Below are 16,183 nucleotides of genomic sequence, written 5' to 3' on the forward strand. Positions count from 1 at the left end.
TTAACGATTGCTAAAAATGTCGTGTAAATTTACTCTACAAAAGTACTAAAAAGAAATAAAATTGTACTTTTTTGGACCATTTTCCTATTTTCTAATCCTTTAAACTTCTTGTGTGCTCTACCCTTTCATATAAATGACCCTATGCAGCCCACATATCGCGCTGGATATGCGTTGGGAGCTATACGAGTGGCCCAACGAGAAGTATACAGAGGGCTTTTAGGGTACTAAATTTAAAAATTTCGAAAAATCCTCGAACACGTCAATGTTGTATTCGAGGGAGACAACTTTTGGAATACAAATCACGAACCCAAGTCTTCACCCGTCTACGTAGGGAGCTTAACACCTAAAATTTTAAATGGAATCCTATGGCAAATGCCACATTATTTGAAAGCCAATTTAATCGTGATTACTAATCTGCTTTGCTTTTTAAAATCTATTGATTCGTTTCGGAGATAATTCGCATTTGAAATGGTTTTTTCTAAAAAAACCAAAACAAATGCGATCTAAGTCATCTTGTATTAAAATTTTATTTTGACGCTTCAATTTGTTTGTTAAACTTAAGTGAACCTGTCAGTTTTCCGAAACGAATCAATAGAATTTAAAACGCAAAGCAGATTAGTAATCACGATTAAATTGGCTTTCAAATAATGTGCCATTTGCCATAGGATTCCATTTAAAATTTTAAGAATTAAGCTCCCTACGTAGAGGGGTGAAGACTTGGGTTCGTGATTTGTATTACAAAAGTTGTCCCCCTCGAATACAAAATTGACGTGTTCGAGGATTTTTCGAAATTTCTAAATTTAATATCCTAAAAGCCCTCTGTATACTTCTCGTTGGGTGACTCTGTATACCTACCTACAGATTCCCAACGATGAACAAACTCCACTTCCATATTTTAACAGGGTTATGGAATTGGTGACAAAAATAAAGCCAAATTGGAAAGTATTTGCTTATGAAAGCAATTGCACTTTAATGTAAGGCGCAACCTCTGAAAAAAGATATTAAATTAAGGCCAAATTAACTTTCAATATACCGGCAAGCTTCCCACGACTGAAGATTAAGCGATTTTACAATATACGCAGCTGTAATTGCACAAAAATGAAAAATGCCAGCATTAATTAAGTAAATGGCGGTTTGTATTTAAAAACAATTAAAGCAGGTAATCATCCTTCAATTATGCGAAACGCGTGTTGGGTACACCTTAATCAAACATTAAAAGTGGTAGTTAAGAGCCTAAATGAAAAATTACCTAAATCAGTTCTTCTCTTTTAGCTTGTAATAATTACTAGAAACGTAGTGTCTATGCCGCAAAGGCATCTGTAATTAAATTTTTCGATCAATCACCTGTGGCACATGCTAAACTTTCAGAAAAAAGATCGCTGTGTGTGTATTTGCTGATGAGGTTGTAAACCAAAGTTATACAAAAAAGGATCGATTTGTAATTCGGACGCCTTAAATCAAAAACCGTTATAATCGGATAAAGTACTTTTTAATTACGACCATATTTAATTGTCCCATTTCTAAATGACAAAAATCCTCGCAAGGACCACTCTTTAAGTGTCCCAGTATGAATTTTAGATGCGATCTTCAACACGCCAGAATATTTTTATAAGGTAACATTAAATGGTTTTCCTTATTAGGTGGGGTTTTATTATTCCTGTTAAGGTGAGTCCTAGTTATCAGGAATTCAGGTCAACACTGTGATTAAAATTTGTACTAATTATAAGCATTGTCTCTTTTACTGACTAGCTACTAGAAATGTCTAGCAATACGCTACAATATTGTCCATGAATCTGTTTGAGTGGTGCCAAAATTCAGAATCAAAGGAAAATAGACTGCTTTTGTTTTTCTGGATTTTGAGAATTTTTATGAAATGTCTGAGGCTTTGCAGACTCTTTTCCACGGTAATAGTTAAACGTAAAACTCAAAAAAGGCGTCTAATTAACAAACAGATCGCGTGTTTGTAAAACCTATTTCCTACAGTTCGCAATTAGGGCGACCGAGTGTATGGAGTATCATTAGGGGATAACCAAATTCCTACTTCAATTTTTTCCAAAGTTAAACAACAACCAAATGCGGATTTCATGACGTTCATAACTAAAAGAAACCATGAAAAAATGCAAAAGCGGTCTTAGAATTACAAACTTACTTGTCATTTGTAACGATTTATTTTCTTTATTAGACGTATTATAATTGTTCCGGGTATATTTACTTGTTGAATGATCCTCGTAACAGTTGTAACCTTGGAGTTTTAAACACGCAATTTGTCGTCATTCATTTTTCTCATTCGACTGCAAGCTGTGATAGAGTGCACTTGATTTTTAATTAAACAGCAAAACGCATGGGGTTTTAACTGCCGCCACCCATATGTATTAATATTTGGCGATTAAATTCAGTTAATTGGAAATTTCGCCCCTTCACTCCAGTAGGAGGATATAATTGCGTTATTCTTCTTCATTGTTAGTAAGTACACCATTTGCATTTAATCTGCTTGACGTATACCTTCTTTAGGTTCCGGCTGATATTTAATACGATTTTTCATCGACGATTGTTGCACGTTCTTCTATAATTAGCCCTCTTATTTAAAGAGGTAGATACCTATATTTTAGGGTTATCAATGAAGAGGGTTAAATTTGATTTTTTCTAGGGTTTGTCTTAAATTTACCATTTACCTGCGAGTGCCAACACCTGTGGAAATATTTTTTCACACCTGATAAGAAGCCGCCATATAATATAATATAATATAATATAAGCAAAATTCAGCAGGATTCGACCTCACGCGAATGTTATGGTATTACGCCACTTCCCCCTGAGGAGGTTGGTCAAAAAAATACTCAGGCATTGTTCATGTTCATTGCATTCCGAGCTCTGCGACTTGGAAGTTTTCTTTTGTTGAGGATTTTATGAATCCGGGAATTGAGCTCACTTCTCTGGATAACATCTTATTAAATCAAGGTAAGCGTTGCATTTTTATCTTTTACTTGTACTTGGCCTATACGTGCGCACTTTGTTTTCGGATCAATTTCTTTGCGGAAACTTGTGTTAAGATCAAGTACTCAATTTAATTGATCATTCTTGATTGGAGCTTTGTAAACCTGTTAAAGTTTTTTGTGTGTGACGTAACTTATAATTTTGATATTTGAAGTTTGATTTGATATACGTAAATAAACCAGTGGAAAACGCAAGCGTATCGCTTAGTTAATGAAAATTAAAGGATCCCTGAGGGAAATTCGCTGAGCTTGAGAGAAACAATGAATTTTCGGTTTTAATATGAACTTAAGGGGTATCGGAGGGTAACACGGCGCGCGGGGGCGAGAGAATTGGAACATTTGGAAACAACAGTAATTAAACAAAGCAAAAAGCAATTTGACAACTTTTTAATTTAAGAAAATTCGCTTATATCCGCACATCAATATTCAAGTAAGGGGTTGTAACTTTTGAGGTACGTGGCACAGTTTTGTTTTTTGTTTAATTGGTCTAAATAACAAAAGGACCCTTCAAATTTCACATAAAAATAAAATCTTTTTTCCTTTAAAATCTTGCGCATTTCTTGAAGAAAATTCGCTCTTTACCTACATGGCAATATTCACTTCAAGGGTAACTTTTTTTGTATATAAAAATGTTTTCTTTTGTGGTTTTTTGATTTATAAGTAACTTTCCACATTCTAGATAAAATAAATTCCTTCCTGCTTAATTTGTAAAATAATTCGATTTGAACTTGTAACGATAGCTCTAAATTTGGAACTAGTTTTATTTTTTTCAAAATTTTTGTGGTAAAGTTAGGAGTTAGGAGAAGATTTCGTAGTAGAATTGAAAGAAATAATAAACGAGCATTTGGTGGAATAAAAGATTGTCCTTTTTTACATCTGTTAAAATGTCTATAGACCATAGAGCATTATTGTCTCGAGAAGGGGATTTAGATCATATTCAGTATCTTAATTAGGGTTGTCTAATTACAACTGCGAATTCAGCATAGGTTCATTTAAGCATCCTGGAACTGCAACGTAAAATATTGTGCTCGTATTTGGGAATTATTTAGTTGGGGATTAAGCTAAAAAATGAATGATTCAAAATGGCCGTCTGCGTTAATAAGAAACCATTTTGTAGGCGTTTACTGAATAAAGAATGTAGGGGATTAGTTTTGTATGACCACAAAGTTTTCGGTTCTAATTAAATTTGTGCGGAATTCAAAGACGAAAGTCGGTGTATTCGGGACAAAATATAAAACTGCAGCTTAGAAAACTCGAGTATGAACTATTACATTGCACGCAAGTTCCGTGAGATTAAGAGTTTGTGTCATTTATTACACCCTAAAAGGCATGATTGTACAAGCAGAGGATGTTAAAACCTTATTGGGGAAAAGTCGCATTTCATCACATAAATTGGAGTAGTGTTCGGCTAAAGACAGGTTATTTATGCTACAAAAATTAAGCTGTGTCGTCTTTGGTGAACAAAAGGGGGTTAAACTTTGGTGTTTGAATACGTAACTCGGAAATTAGTAAATTGTCCGTAGTTAAAAACGAAAGTTAGAGCGAAAAAAAACGTATGGTTCAATAAACAAATTTCTGTTTTTCTGTGAATAAAAATAGTGTTCAAACGCATTCCTAAATCCTATTAATGACAAACGTTCCCGGTTCTTTACATGCTTGCAATCCATGAACACAAGGATTAGCTGTCCTAAAAAACTACACCTAGAGCTTTTAATTTCGCTGGAGGATTTTTTACCGTGCGTCAGTAGATTTCAATCTGCAGCTTCAGGATTTATTTTCTCCCTATCATTGTAAGGAGGGCGTTCCGACCTTATTATTATGTCTTAGAGATATCATACACAAATGTTGATTGCTAATGACTAGGCCATTTTTTTCCGAGGTTGTCTACCCACTTTGGCGCTAACTAGCCATTTCTACATGTGTTTCACGGCCAGTTGCACAAAAAAATAATCCAGGATTATTGTTTAATCCGGTATTAAGACATTTGATTGGCTTTATATTGCAATAGGCAGCCAATCAAATGTCAAAATTCTCGTTTAAACTCAGATTTGGCAAATAATCTAGGATTTTGATTATAATTCGCGTTCCTGCAATCGGGTGTTTTAGCTCCAGTTGTATAATTAGCTACAAGGAATTAAATCACATAACGTTTTAATGGCACTCAGGAATCCCTTAAGTGCCCTTTGAGTGTTGCTAAGCGGGTATGTCATCTACGATTTATATGACTGGACTATTTAGCTTCTCGCCATGCGCAAGACGGACAAATAATGGTTAGCTTTCTAATTTAAAGGATAAAAGGGAAGGTGGGATTAACCCCGGGACTTATTAACTCCACTCCATTCTCGCGCTTCCGATACCCACACAAAGTCCAATTTCTGGCTTATTTCTGACCTTTTATTTAGTCGCTGATCGGATGCTAGCTGTGTAACCGATTTTATCTTTTTTGGGAGAGGGGCAGGTAATTAATTAGAGTTTTTGACCCTAAAATATGCACAACTGTGATCAATTTCCAATTGGACGCCCATATTGCATTAGGGGGGGTAGTGGAGTGTAGGGTTAACAACACGCGTGGTTAATCAACCCCCCCCCCCTCACCACGCCTATTTTATCGCCAGTCAAAGAGCATATGTACCAATTTTCATAGCTTTACTCAAATCTCCCAGATTAGAAGCCGTATACAAGAGGGAATTTTTTTTAAATATTGATTTATGAAAAAAATTTATTCTTCATGATATTTTTTGCTTGCTTTGAAAGTAACAATTACGTTTCGATAATCTATAATTTATTTATAGAAATCTGGAAAAATAATAAAATTAATTTTTTTTATTGAAAGTTATCATTCTACATTATAATTAAGATAGCGTATTGCTATCAAACCACAAACAATCGAAACGTTATTGGTACTTTCAAAGCAAGCAAAACATATTATGAAGAATAAATTTTTTTCATAAATCAATATTTACAAAAAAAATCCCACTTGTATACCCCATGGCTTTACAACACACTGTATATAACATTTGATGGAAAATCAGTTTTTCGTTTAAAATGCGCTATTAAAGTGTGTTATTAAAGTTGATTTCTTACAAGTTCAAGGTAAAAAATCTCCAAATTCATGGGCCCATCATTACATAAGAATAAATTATGCATAAATGATCGTTCTTTATATTGTATTAAAATTTTAGTGGATTAGGTATATTTAAGTGGTCTACAAGCAACCCTCCAATTCTCAGATAAAAGTAAAATCTTTTCTCGCTTTGAAATATCGCATTTTTTAAGAAACTTTGCTCTTAACTGCATAGAAAAATTTAATCTCTTTCATAGATTATCCTTTTTTGATCTACATGCAACCTTTTAATTACCACAGAAAAATAAAATACCTTCTCGCTTTTAAATTTTGTAATTTTTTAAAAAAATTCGCTCTTATCCAGAATAAGAAAATACATGCTTATTATAAAACGTCCTTATAATTTATACTACAGTGAGGAAGAGAGGGATGTAACGCATGCTTACTAAGGTACAATGTGCCCCTTTCTATAACCGTTGTTTTACATGTTCTGGAGTTATGTGAATCGATACTCTATATCCTGTTGTAGGCGTTTTTGAAGATTTACTTTCAACTAGCCAATAATAGCTCTGGTTAGATTTGAGCCTGGATTTGAATGAAAGAGCTTTCCTATATTTCATTTATTTTTGTACACACATGCAAAAGTACTGCAAAAATGATGAATTAGAAAACTATGCATATAGTTGTTTCGTATATCTTTTGAGTTGGTTCGCTTACGTAAAGGAGGCTACGCGTTTCCATGATTAAATCATCCTTATTGGAATTTTGAAATTAAGCGCTTTAAATTACCGGCAGACAAAGAAAGTTTGTTGAATAATAAATATGTAAAATTGAATCGCTGAAATGACAATTACCAATTTTACACTTTTTTTGAATTGTCCCCGATTGCGAGTAAAACATGTAATTTCACATGCAATCACCTTCTGTAAGTAGATCAGTAGCACCTACTCAAATTAGCGAAATGGTAAAAAGTTGCTCACAATTTGCGAAACTCTACTATCAATTAGTGCACTAAAATCCAGTTTATTGATGCTATCCTTCACTCATTAAACGGTTCATAATTAGGAATACCTTACGTTTATGTGGTGACTGGATCTACTTCGGTGGTCTTCCTGTTCAAATCATCTACTTAATTAGTTCCGATTATAACGAAAAGCTTTATTGATATATTTTTTTCGTATTCACTTTATTGGTGTGTTAATTATCTTTATGCGTATAACAACTACCACTTATTAATCACGCCAAATCACTCACGATATATAAGCTGGGAAGTTAGAAAGGTACCGTTCCAAAAGGTAATTATGTCAAAAAGTAGTTTCGTTTTTATCATCTAAAAGGATATTTTAGTTTAGTTTTCTAACAAGACTTTGTGCTTTGCATTATGGATCATCCCAGCTAATTGTACGAATTAATTGCTGTCCGTTTCGTAGTTTTTTTCTCATTTCAATTTGGAGGCCTAACCCTAAACTTTCAAGTCAATGTAAAACAAAAAGCCCTTCTCTATACGTGCATGTAAAAATTGATCATGAAGTAATTGCGGCTAAATACAAGTTAATTTAAATTACGACGGCTATAAACTTTTCGGAAATTAATTTGATGGCGATACAAGTAAACTGCTTTTGAAACGACTAATTAGCATCATTCGATTAATTTATCACATTTCAAAGTCATTAAAAGATAGGAATTACGTCGTATATGCATTTACGTAAGGGCGCCTTCATGTACCGTTAATAATGACGATAGGTGGGTACACCTGCCACTATAAAAAAATATTTCGCTCGTGGACAAACTGGTGCGCATTTTTTATGGGAAGAGAAATGTGAATTGGGACCCCCGAGAGTTTCTATTCAGCTTAATATTATGAATCCTGCACTAATGCGAAGCTTTTAATTTTTGTGTTGTAAACGTAAAAGATTATGTTGTTTGGGAAATTAATTCCTAATCAAAGGTGGCGTATTTACAATTTCTAGCAATAAAATTAGGTACGTGCCCGTGGACCAATAGAAAATGACTTAACCGCACCTGCTTTTACAAAATACACCTGCCATAAGTTGATCTCGATTTCGATTTTCTTTTTAATTCCACACATTAATTCCTACGCATACAATTCTTGAAATTGTTAATGTTTAAGCATTGTATTAAAGTGCAAGTGTCGTTTTACAAAAAGCAGAAGAGGATATTATTTGTAACAGAAATATTTCAATATCTCACAGCAGGACTAAAAGCAATGCGAAAAAGTCTTAATAATCATTAATATATTATTATAGTTATTATATGCAATAAACCATACAGATGACGTTCAATAAATGAGAGACAATAAACTGAAATTTGGCAAGGTACTTTGTTTCAAGGTACTAAATACACCTTGAAACCCCAGCGACGAGGCGTTGAGCCCGTCACCACAAAACCACCCCCTAAGTGGACTAAAATCCACCTTTTTTAAAATTTTTCTTAACTCTAAAACTAAGCATTTTAACGAAAAAATCTCAAGAGAGGAAAATTGCGGAGAAAAACATTTCCTACAAAATAGGTGCACATCAAACGTTTTAGATGTTAAAGTTAAAATCGACCCCAAAATGTTTATACCGTGTGTCCTAGCTTGCCGCACCATATAGGCAAAACAGAATGAATATATTTTTTCGCGAAGGCCAGTAAATGAACGTGGAATACGGCGATACTGTGTAATTTTCCGCGTCTTCACCGAATCGCATGAAAATTTGGATTTAGGTTCTACTTACCCTCCACTTCAAAGTTGAACTTGAGCCCAGGGTTGCTTTTTATTTTTTAGGGGAAAAAACTACCCCTATTAGAAAAAAATTGTGTAATTGCAAATTTAATCTTTTAAAGGAGTGAAGAAATATCAATTAACATTAAACAACATAACTTAAGATTTTATCACAGTTTAATCCCTAAATCTTATCTCTAAAATAGTAATATTTAAAACAATGTCATAGAATACTTTGACTCCACTGATTTGCATGAAAATTTGGATTTAGGTTATTCTTACCCTCCACTTCAAAATTGGACTTGTGCCGTTGGTTGCTGTTTATTTTTTAGGGGTGGAAACTACCCCTATTAATCATATAATTGTAAATTCGAGCAATTTGGGATTATTTAATTATACAATAACATTAAATTTAGATTTCTTTCCTATTTTTATTTTTTACCAGATAATTTATACCCTTATAAAAACCAACCTTTGCGAAGAAATTCGAATAGTTGTAGTAATTTTTTTTCTTCGTTGATACTAGATATATATACAGTAATTTTTCTAATTAAAATTTTACGAATTTATTTTATTTCAATTAAAAAAACAACCCTTATTGTTTCAAATATAAATCTTAGATCTCTAGATTTTAAATAACAAATAGAAAAAAATAAAATTAATTTTTATACGAATGTTAATTACTAATACTTTTGAAGTTATTTTGAAAAAAAAGGCAATTTTTCAAAATTTCAAAATTTTTTTTACTTCAAAACTACATTTTTCAAAAATAAGCACTTTGCACCGGTCAAACTTACAGATCATATAAACAATACATAAATAAAGTAAACTGTAAAGCGGTAACGCTTAATACAATTGGGGTGCTAATTAGGGGGCGATTTTCTCGATTTTTTTTTACCTAAAAAAAGGACCAACTTTATTTTGAGCGTAACTCACTTAGTTTTGATGCTAGGAACTTTTCTTAAAAACAAAAAGAAAGGTGTTTTCAAAGTATAAGTATTAAGTATTCATAAGTTTTCCCCGAAAAGTGCTTCATTTTTTTGTTATTTCACGTTGAAGTACTCGATTTGGAATTTGACGAATGAGAACCTATACTTTTCATGAGCTACAACTTTGCTTCTACTGGGTCTACAGACTTCATATATAGACAGTTTCCTAGCGTGTTGTTCACTCTATATCCTTGATTTTAAAGATATATAAGAACTGGCAATTCTTGCTATGGGTTTTCAGAAGCGTAAATTGTTCATTAAATTAAAGGTGATGTCCAAAATATAATTGTCCGATAGATTTTCTGGTACGATTATGGCGCCGTTCGTAATTAAAAATGCTACTCAATACAGTATGTACTTTTTTTACGGCACAATTAAGTTGATGATTTCTCCGAAACGAAACGTGGTATTGAAATTATCTCAACAGTGTCTAGTAGAACTCTTGTAATGAGAAAGTGTTTTTTCTAGCATATCTTCGGAAGTAATGGGAATCACTGTATACAATGCTATTCATTTAGAAGTAGACAGACATTTCCTATGTCTAGTTTTAAATGACAAAAACTGCTGAAGAACGCCTTATTTTATACAACTAAAATAACTGCTTAAAACAAATGAAAATTTTGCTGTCATATCAATTAATTGAAATATTATTGCTTCCGTATTTTTATTTTCGTTCGTGTGCGATATATTCAACTGGAGAAAAACTTGATATTGTCAATTGGTATCGGGCCGGTAATAGTTTAAGGAGCGTAAGAGACTTATTTTCTGTGTTGATTACTTTAAAATTAGTAGTTATTGAAATGCCATCCACGTAAACAAGAAAAAGAATCCCATATGATACTTGAGGGAAATAGCGACCTAAAAGCACACTATTTACTGTCGTTTTTATTAAAATCTAAAATGACAATGCAACATGCGTGCGCATGTTATTTATGTTTCATAAAATTAGGTGTCTTTCAATAGTACTTTTATCATTTAAAAGTAGACATAGGAAATCCCTATGTCTACTTCTAAATGAATAGCTCTGTATGTAATAGGAAGAACAAAGAGTCACATTTTCCTACGTTGATCAAATATATGTTTGTCTAATAATCTCTAAAGGAATAGTTGGCGGTCACCTCACGGCGCCTCTTTTATATATCAGGTACCTAGAGCTATTGGCATTCGCCACTACTTGTGGTTATATATATCGCGGCCTTGGCTTTGCGAAAGGTCTTTCTAAACTCATTTCAATCGGCACGTGCAACGGTTTCTTGTTCTCCAGCTCTTCAACTCGTCCATCGAAGGCGATTTCCTCTCATTTCTGGACGAGTATTTGGAATAATTAACTCGGCAACTGTTTCAATTTGGTTTTTTTAAAGCCAGAATAGATTTAAGTGATCCTTGATGAACCCCGAGTCATTAAAATCGCATTAGATCGACGTGAAGGCCATGCTAAAGACTACTATTGCCATCCCGCTCACGACGGCTAATCTAGCTCTGTAACGAAAGATACAAGAAACGTTTTTCGTTCTTGTATGCACCACAAATTGATTGATATATATGTAGTTTTTGAGATTTAGTTTGGGGGCGCTTATGTTGAGGTGTAAATCAGGCCTTAGACGAAATCTCTGTGTAAACCTATCTTAACGTAATCGAGCAGCTGAATTTGACATTTGACAGATGACAAATGTTTATTATGAACCATTAACAAGTTGTTTATATTGTTCATAAATTTTGTATTGTCTATTTATTTGTATTTGACCATGTACAGTAATTATTAGCATGGCGAATCTCAAAGCCGGTGGGCCAACAAATCGGAAGAAAGTCCAAGTAAGTTCCCTCATATTGTGTATGGCAACTTTTAAATGAATGCAACTTGAAAGGTATCGATGGTAATATGCGAAGCCGAAGAAAAAAAGCACCGGTCCGGCGTTAACGCCCTACAGTTTGATGCAAGCCTTTCCCGTTTGTTTTCGGCCGGCCGTGACAGTATTGTTAGAGTATACGAGCAGGAACGATACCTACAAAGTATGGAGCATCACACTGACTGGGTTAACGACATTGTGCTTTGTTGTAATGGAAGGAATTGTAAGTGTGCTGACCTGGTGACTAAAACAACAGTAGATCTCCTTTTAGTAATATCAGCCAGTTCAGATACGACCGTTAAAGTTTGGAATGCGCACAAAGGTTTCTGTATGTCGACGCTTCGCACCCACAAAGACTACGTAAAGGCTTTGGCGTACGCAAAGGACCGTGAGCAGGTAGCATCGGCTGGTCTCGATAAGTCAATTTACTTGTGGGATGTGACCACCTTAACTGCACTTACAGCTAGTAATAATACAGTAACTAGTAAGTGGTTGTGGTGGTTGCGAATTAAATGTGTTGATAAAGTATTTAAGCTTCTAGTCTGGTGGGAAATAAGGAATCTATCTATAGTTTAGCCATGAATCCCTCTGGTAGTGTGATCGTTAGCGGGTCAACTGAGAAAGCTTTAAGATTTTGGGATCCTAGAACGTGCGCGAAATTGTTTAAACTTAAAGGTGGGTATACAAAACTTTCGTTTCTCGAGATAGACGTCACTGTGGTAAACATTGGCTGCTTTCACATTTACAGCTTATTGTTAGTAAGGGGCCATGTCTTGTCAATGCAAGAGGAATTCCTTAGTTTTGAGTCGGTTTCTCAATTAATAAGTAATTTTTAAGGGTAATGCTATCAACTATGCTTGAAATGTCACCTGAACCAAGGGTTTGTAAGTGCTTCCTTTCTATAGGTGTTCTGTTTTGATCTGGGAACCTTTCCTAGCATCTGGACTCTCTGTAAACAAAGGGAGGAACAATTGCGCTCTGGAATATTCACCCTTATCCTTTCTTCTCCTATTCATTGCAAGTTCATTTTCTTGAGATCATTTGGGAGTCAGTTTCCCCTTCCTCTTGCAGTTGCATACTTTTTAAGACAGAATTTACCAGGGTAGGGTAAATTTTGATGGGCACGCTATTTAGCCCACTTACGAAGCACGATATTGACATACAGTTATGGATTTGTAATCAGTTTAATATAATAGGATTTTCCTTAGTTTGCGCGCACGTCATTGGTGTATTATGACGTCATCACTAAGTATGTTTACATAGCATCATGCTGTCAATGGAAGAAAATGCGTATGTAGGCAGCCATACAGGCAGTGCTGCATTGTGGGTAGGGTACCCATTACATCAACCACTTCTGTTAACTAATTACTTCGCTAATTACTAAAAAATGTTTATTTGTAACACATTGTCTATGTCGCGATCTTTTATACTAGGACATTATTATTTGGACGTAAAGGAAAAATTAAAAAAAGTCATTGAAGTATGTTGTCAGGCGCCATATCGTATATAATTGCATATAAATATATAGCTACCTCTGGAGTTCCTCAAGGTTCTAACTTGGGTCCTCTATTATTCCTCATATTTATTAATGATTTATGTGAAGTAATATCCTCGAATGTACTACTATTTGCTGATGATGTAAAAATCTACTCATCAATTTATACAATTTCTGATTGATTGGTGTCTAATTAATAAATTACAATTAAATATAGACAAATGCAAATCTATGTCGGTAACGAGAAAAGTACATAAAATTGATTACAAGTATACCGTGAATTGTATTACTTTATCCCAATGTATACGTACTCGCGATCTGGGAGTGTTATTTGATAAAGATTTGTCATTCAATGATCATGTTACAGAATCTGTTGCTTCTGCGTACAAAATGTTAGGCTTTGTAATAAGAAGCACAAGAGACTTCCATAATATAGATGTTATAAAGCTTTTGTATTTTACCTTAGTTCGTCCTCGACTGGAATACGCCGCAATGATTTGGTACCCCCACTATAAATATAATAAAAGCTTAGGTAGTTGAAAATATCCAAAGAAAATTTTTGAAATATTTATGGTTAAAATACCTTTAAAATGTCTTACTTTCTTATATAAATTACTAAACAATATTACTGATTGTCCTCAACTTTTAGCATGTATTAATTTTCGTGTGCCTAGGCTTAATAGTAGACAGCTTGATGCATTTTATGTCTCCCAATCTCGTACAAATTTACTACCAAGAGCTCCTGTCCATTTAATGTGCTCTAGATACAACCTTATCTGTGATTTAGTTGATATCCACAACGACTCTATAAGTCACATGTTAAGAATCTGCTAAGAACGTATTTGTACCTCATTAGAGTGTTTCTGATATTTTCAAATTTGTTGTTTTTGTCAATTGTATTAAAATTAATTAGATTTAACTTACTACATACTTAATTTTTCTTAAGCATTATGGTTAGCATGTTATAGCTTATGAAGGTTTTGCCCTGTTATTGGTCTTATGCTGTTGGGTAAATATATGTTATTATTATTATTATGGTCGGTGTTTCTTGTGAGAACTCAGATCTAGCCTGGTTAACTAATCGCACGGATTAAAATCAAGCAACCATTAGTGTCTGTGTCTGGTGAAGTTATGTAGGGTCCTTAAAAAATAAAAAATCAAAAAAAAATCAGACACGTACATTGGACATCTAGGGATAGTATGTAATTCGTACTTACCAACATACCTATTGATGGGCACAATAGCCAACGCTATCAGGAAAGAGGAAAACAAAACAAAAAAAATCATTATAATAATTCCTGTAATTTTATTAAATGGAGTTTACTGTGAAGAAGGAGTTTTATTATTATTATTATTATTATAAAGATTAACCGCCGACGACGACGCGGGTTCGAATCCCAGCCCGCGCGCTTTTTTCTTACTATAGGTTCATTAAATTTATGCGACAACTTTTTGTATTAATTATTTTAATTAAAAAGAACGATGATAGTTATAATGTCACAATGGAAATACGGAATACCTAGTTTATATGAATAGACGGATAATTGTAGGCGGAAATTAGGGGCGACGGGAAAGGTCTGTAAACGTTGAAGGCAAAATCAGGTTTTTTCATTCGAGGTACCTACATTCATTCTAGAAAATTTGCCCCGAATTTTTCTCTATCCAATTCAGTAAACGCCTAAAACAACTTTTTGGAATCGCAAGCATTCACTTTTTACGCATTTCCGCATCTTTTGGGGCTTTAAAAACAGAAGTTTTTTGTTTAACACTTTTGTACTCCGTTTCGCATTTCGGCACAAAGCACGGTTTCTTTTTTTTTCTCAAAGTCAGCCATGACAGTTGCCAGAGAACATTCCTCATGCGCCGCCCGTGACGAGTTCATAATTTTGTTGTGTCTGTCCGTTCGTCCGCACGTTAGTACGATATCTCGAAAACGAGTGGACCGATTACGATGAAATTTTCAAGGTGGATCGGAGTTCGCGAATTGGCAATATAGGCCAAAAAAATAAGGTAGGTCCTTTTGACATCTCCGTTAGTTATGAACCAAATTGCATGAAATTCAATATGGGATGGGCATAGCTTAAGCCATATAATAAGTAATTCCAGTTAATTTTAATCGACTCAGCATTCACAGTGCCCTTTTCGCATCTCGACCATTTATGGAATTGCAAACTTGTTTATTTAAATGAAATTTGATGCATAGGCACTTGGATTAAATACAAATCTAACACTAGGTTTCAAATTTAGTTTTGCACAAACCATAACCTTACTCAGGAGCTCGTTTGCTATATTTGTTTACACATTTATTATTTTTTTGTTTTTATTTATGTAAATATTCACTTAGCAAATCATTTTATTTTTTTTATTAATTTTGAATATTATTGATGTATCATTTGGGTTCATTGCGCGCATTTTCTTTCTCTCTTTGTTCTTTGTTTTTGACAATAACAATAATTTGTTAATTCGGGATGAAGTGGAAGAACAGATACTTGGAAAGTTTTTTATGTACATTAGTTGAAGCTCAATAAAAATTATTATCATTAAATCGCTTTCTTCAATTCTTCTAGTGTAAGTATATATAATAGGGCTTGTCCTCGTTGGCACGTGACTTGAGGTAATCCCATGGGAAAAAAATGGGGACAGGTCGGGGGACCGATGGGGCTATAAAACGTCAGCAAATCTCGAAATGAGATGGTTGTCAAACAAGGGGCGGAAAACGGTCTTTGACGCTCTGGCGCTGTGTGCCATCTTGCTGAAACCACAAACGTTGACGATCAATGCTTTACGCTTCACGCTTTATCCGCACGGACCGCCGATTAGCCTCGACCGCCTGGCACATCCGCGAGGGCTGAGGTGGGAGGGGGGGGGAATAAATGTGCTCTATAATTAAATTTATCATTCATTTTAACTTCTCAATGTTACACACTTAATGAGAATGGGATGTTTTACTACAAGGGGCAAATCTGATGAAGTAATTGAATGTCATTTTTTTAGGGCACACAGACAATGTTAAAGCTCTAGTCGTATCGAGGGACGCGACACATTGCATATCTGGCAGTAGTGATGGTTCAAT

At 34.3% G+C, this 16,183-nt stretch overlaps 1 protein-coding gene and 1 long non-coding RNA gene across 2 annotated transcripts; both read left to right on the forward strand.

Annotated features, from left to right (window-relative positions):
• The first annotated feature begins 2,302 nt into the window (after positions 1-2,302).
• LOC116167894 lies at positions 2,303-2,747 on the forward strand. The gene is made up of 3 exons (XR_004144669.1): positions 2,303-2,463; positions 2,512-2,590; positions 2,648-2,747. It is a non-coding gene; the product is annotated as an uncharacterized LOC116167894 (long non-coding RNA).
• Positions 2,748-11,420: 8,673 nt separating this feature from the next.
• On the forward strand, positions 11,421-16,181 carry LOC116169803 (WD repeat-containing protein 48-like; the record flags this gene model as incomplete). Its single annotated transcript, XM_031485979.1, has 5 exons — positions 11,421-11,580; positions 11,634-11,838; positions 11,887-12,099; positions 12,150-12,290; positions 16,105-16,181. Coding segments are annotated over exons 1-5 (684 nt in total), but the record flags the coding sequence as incomplete, so codon positions are not given.
• Between the last annotated feature and the right edge of the window lie 2 nt (positions 16,182-16,183).

The sequence above is a fragment of the Photinus pyralis genome, unplaced genomic scaffold (assembly GCF_008802855.1).
Source record: "Photinus pyralis isolate 1611_PpyrPB1 unplaced genomic scaffold, Ppyr1.3 Ppyr1.4_LG4, whole genome shotgun sequence".
NCBI classification, from domain to species: domain Eukaryota; kingdom Metazoa; phylum Arthropoda; class Insecta; order Coleoptera; family Lampyridae; genus Photinus; species Photinus pyralis.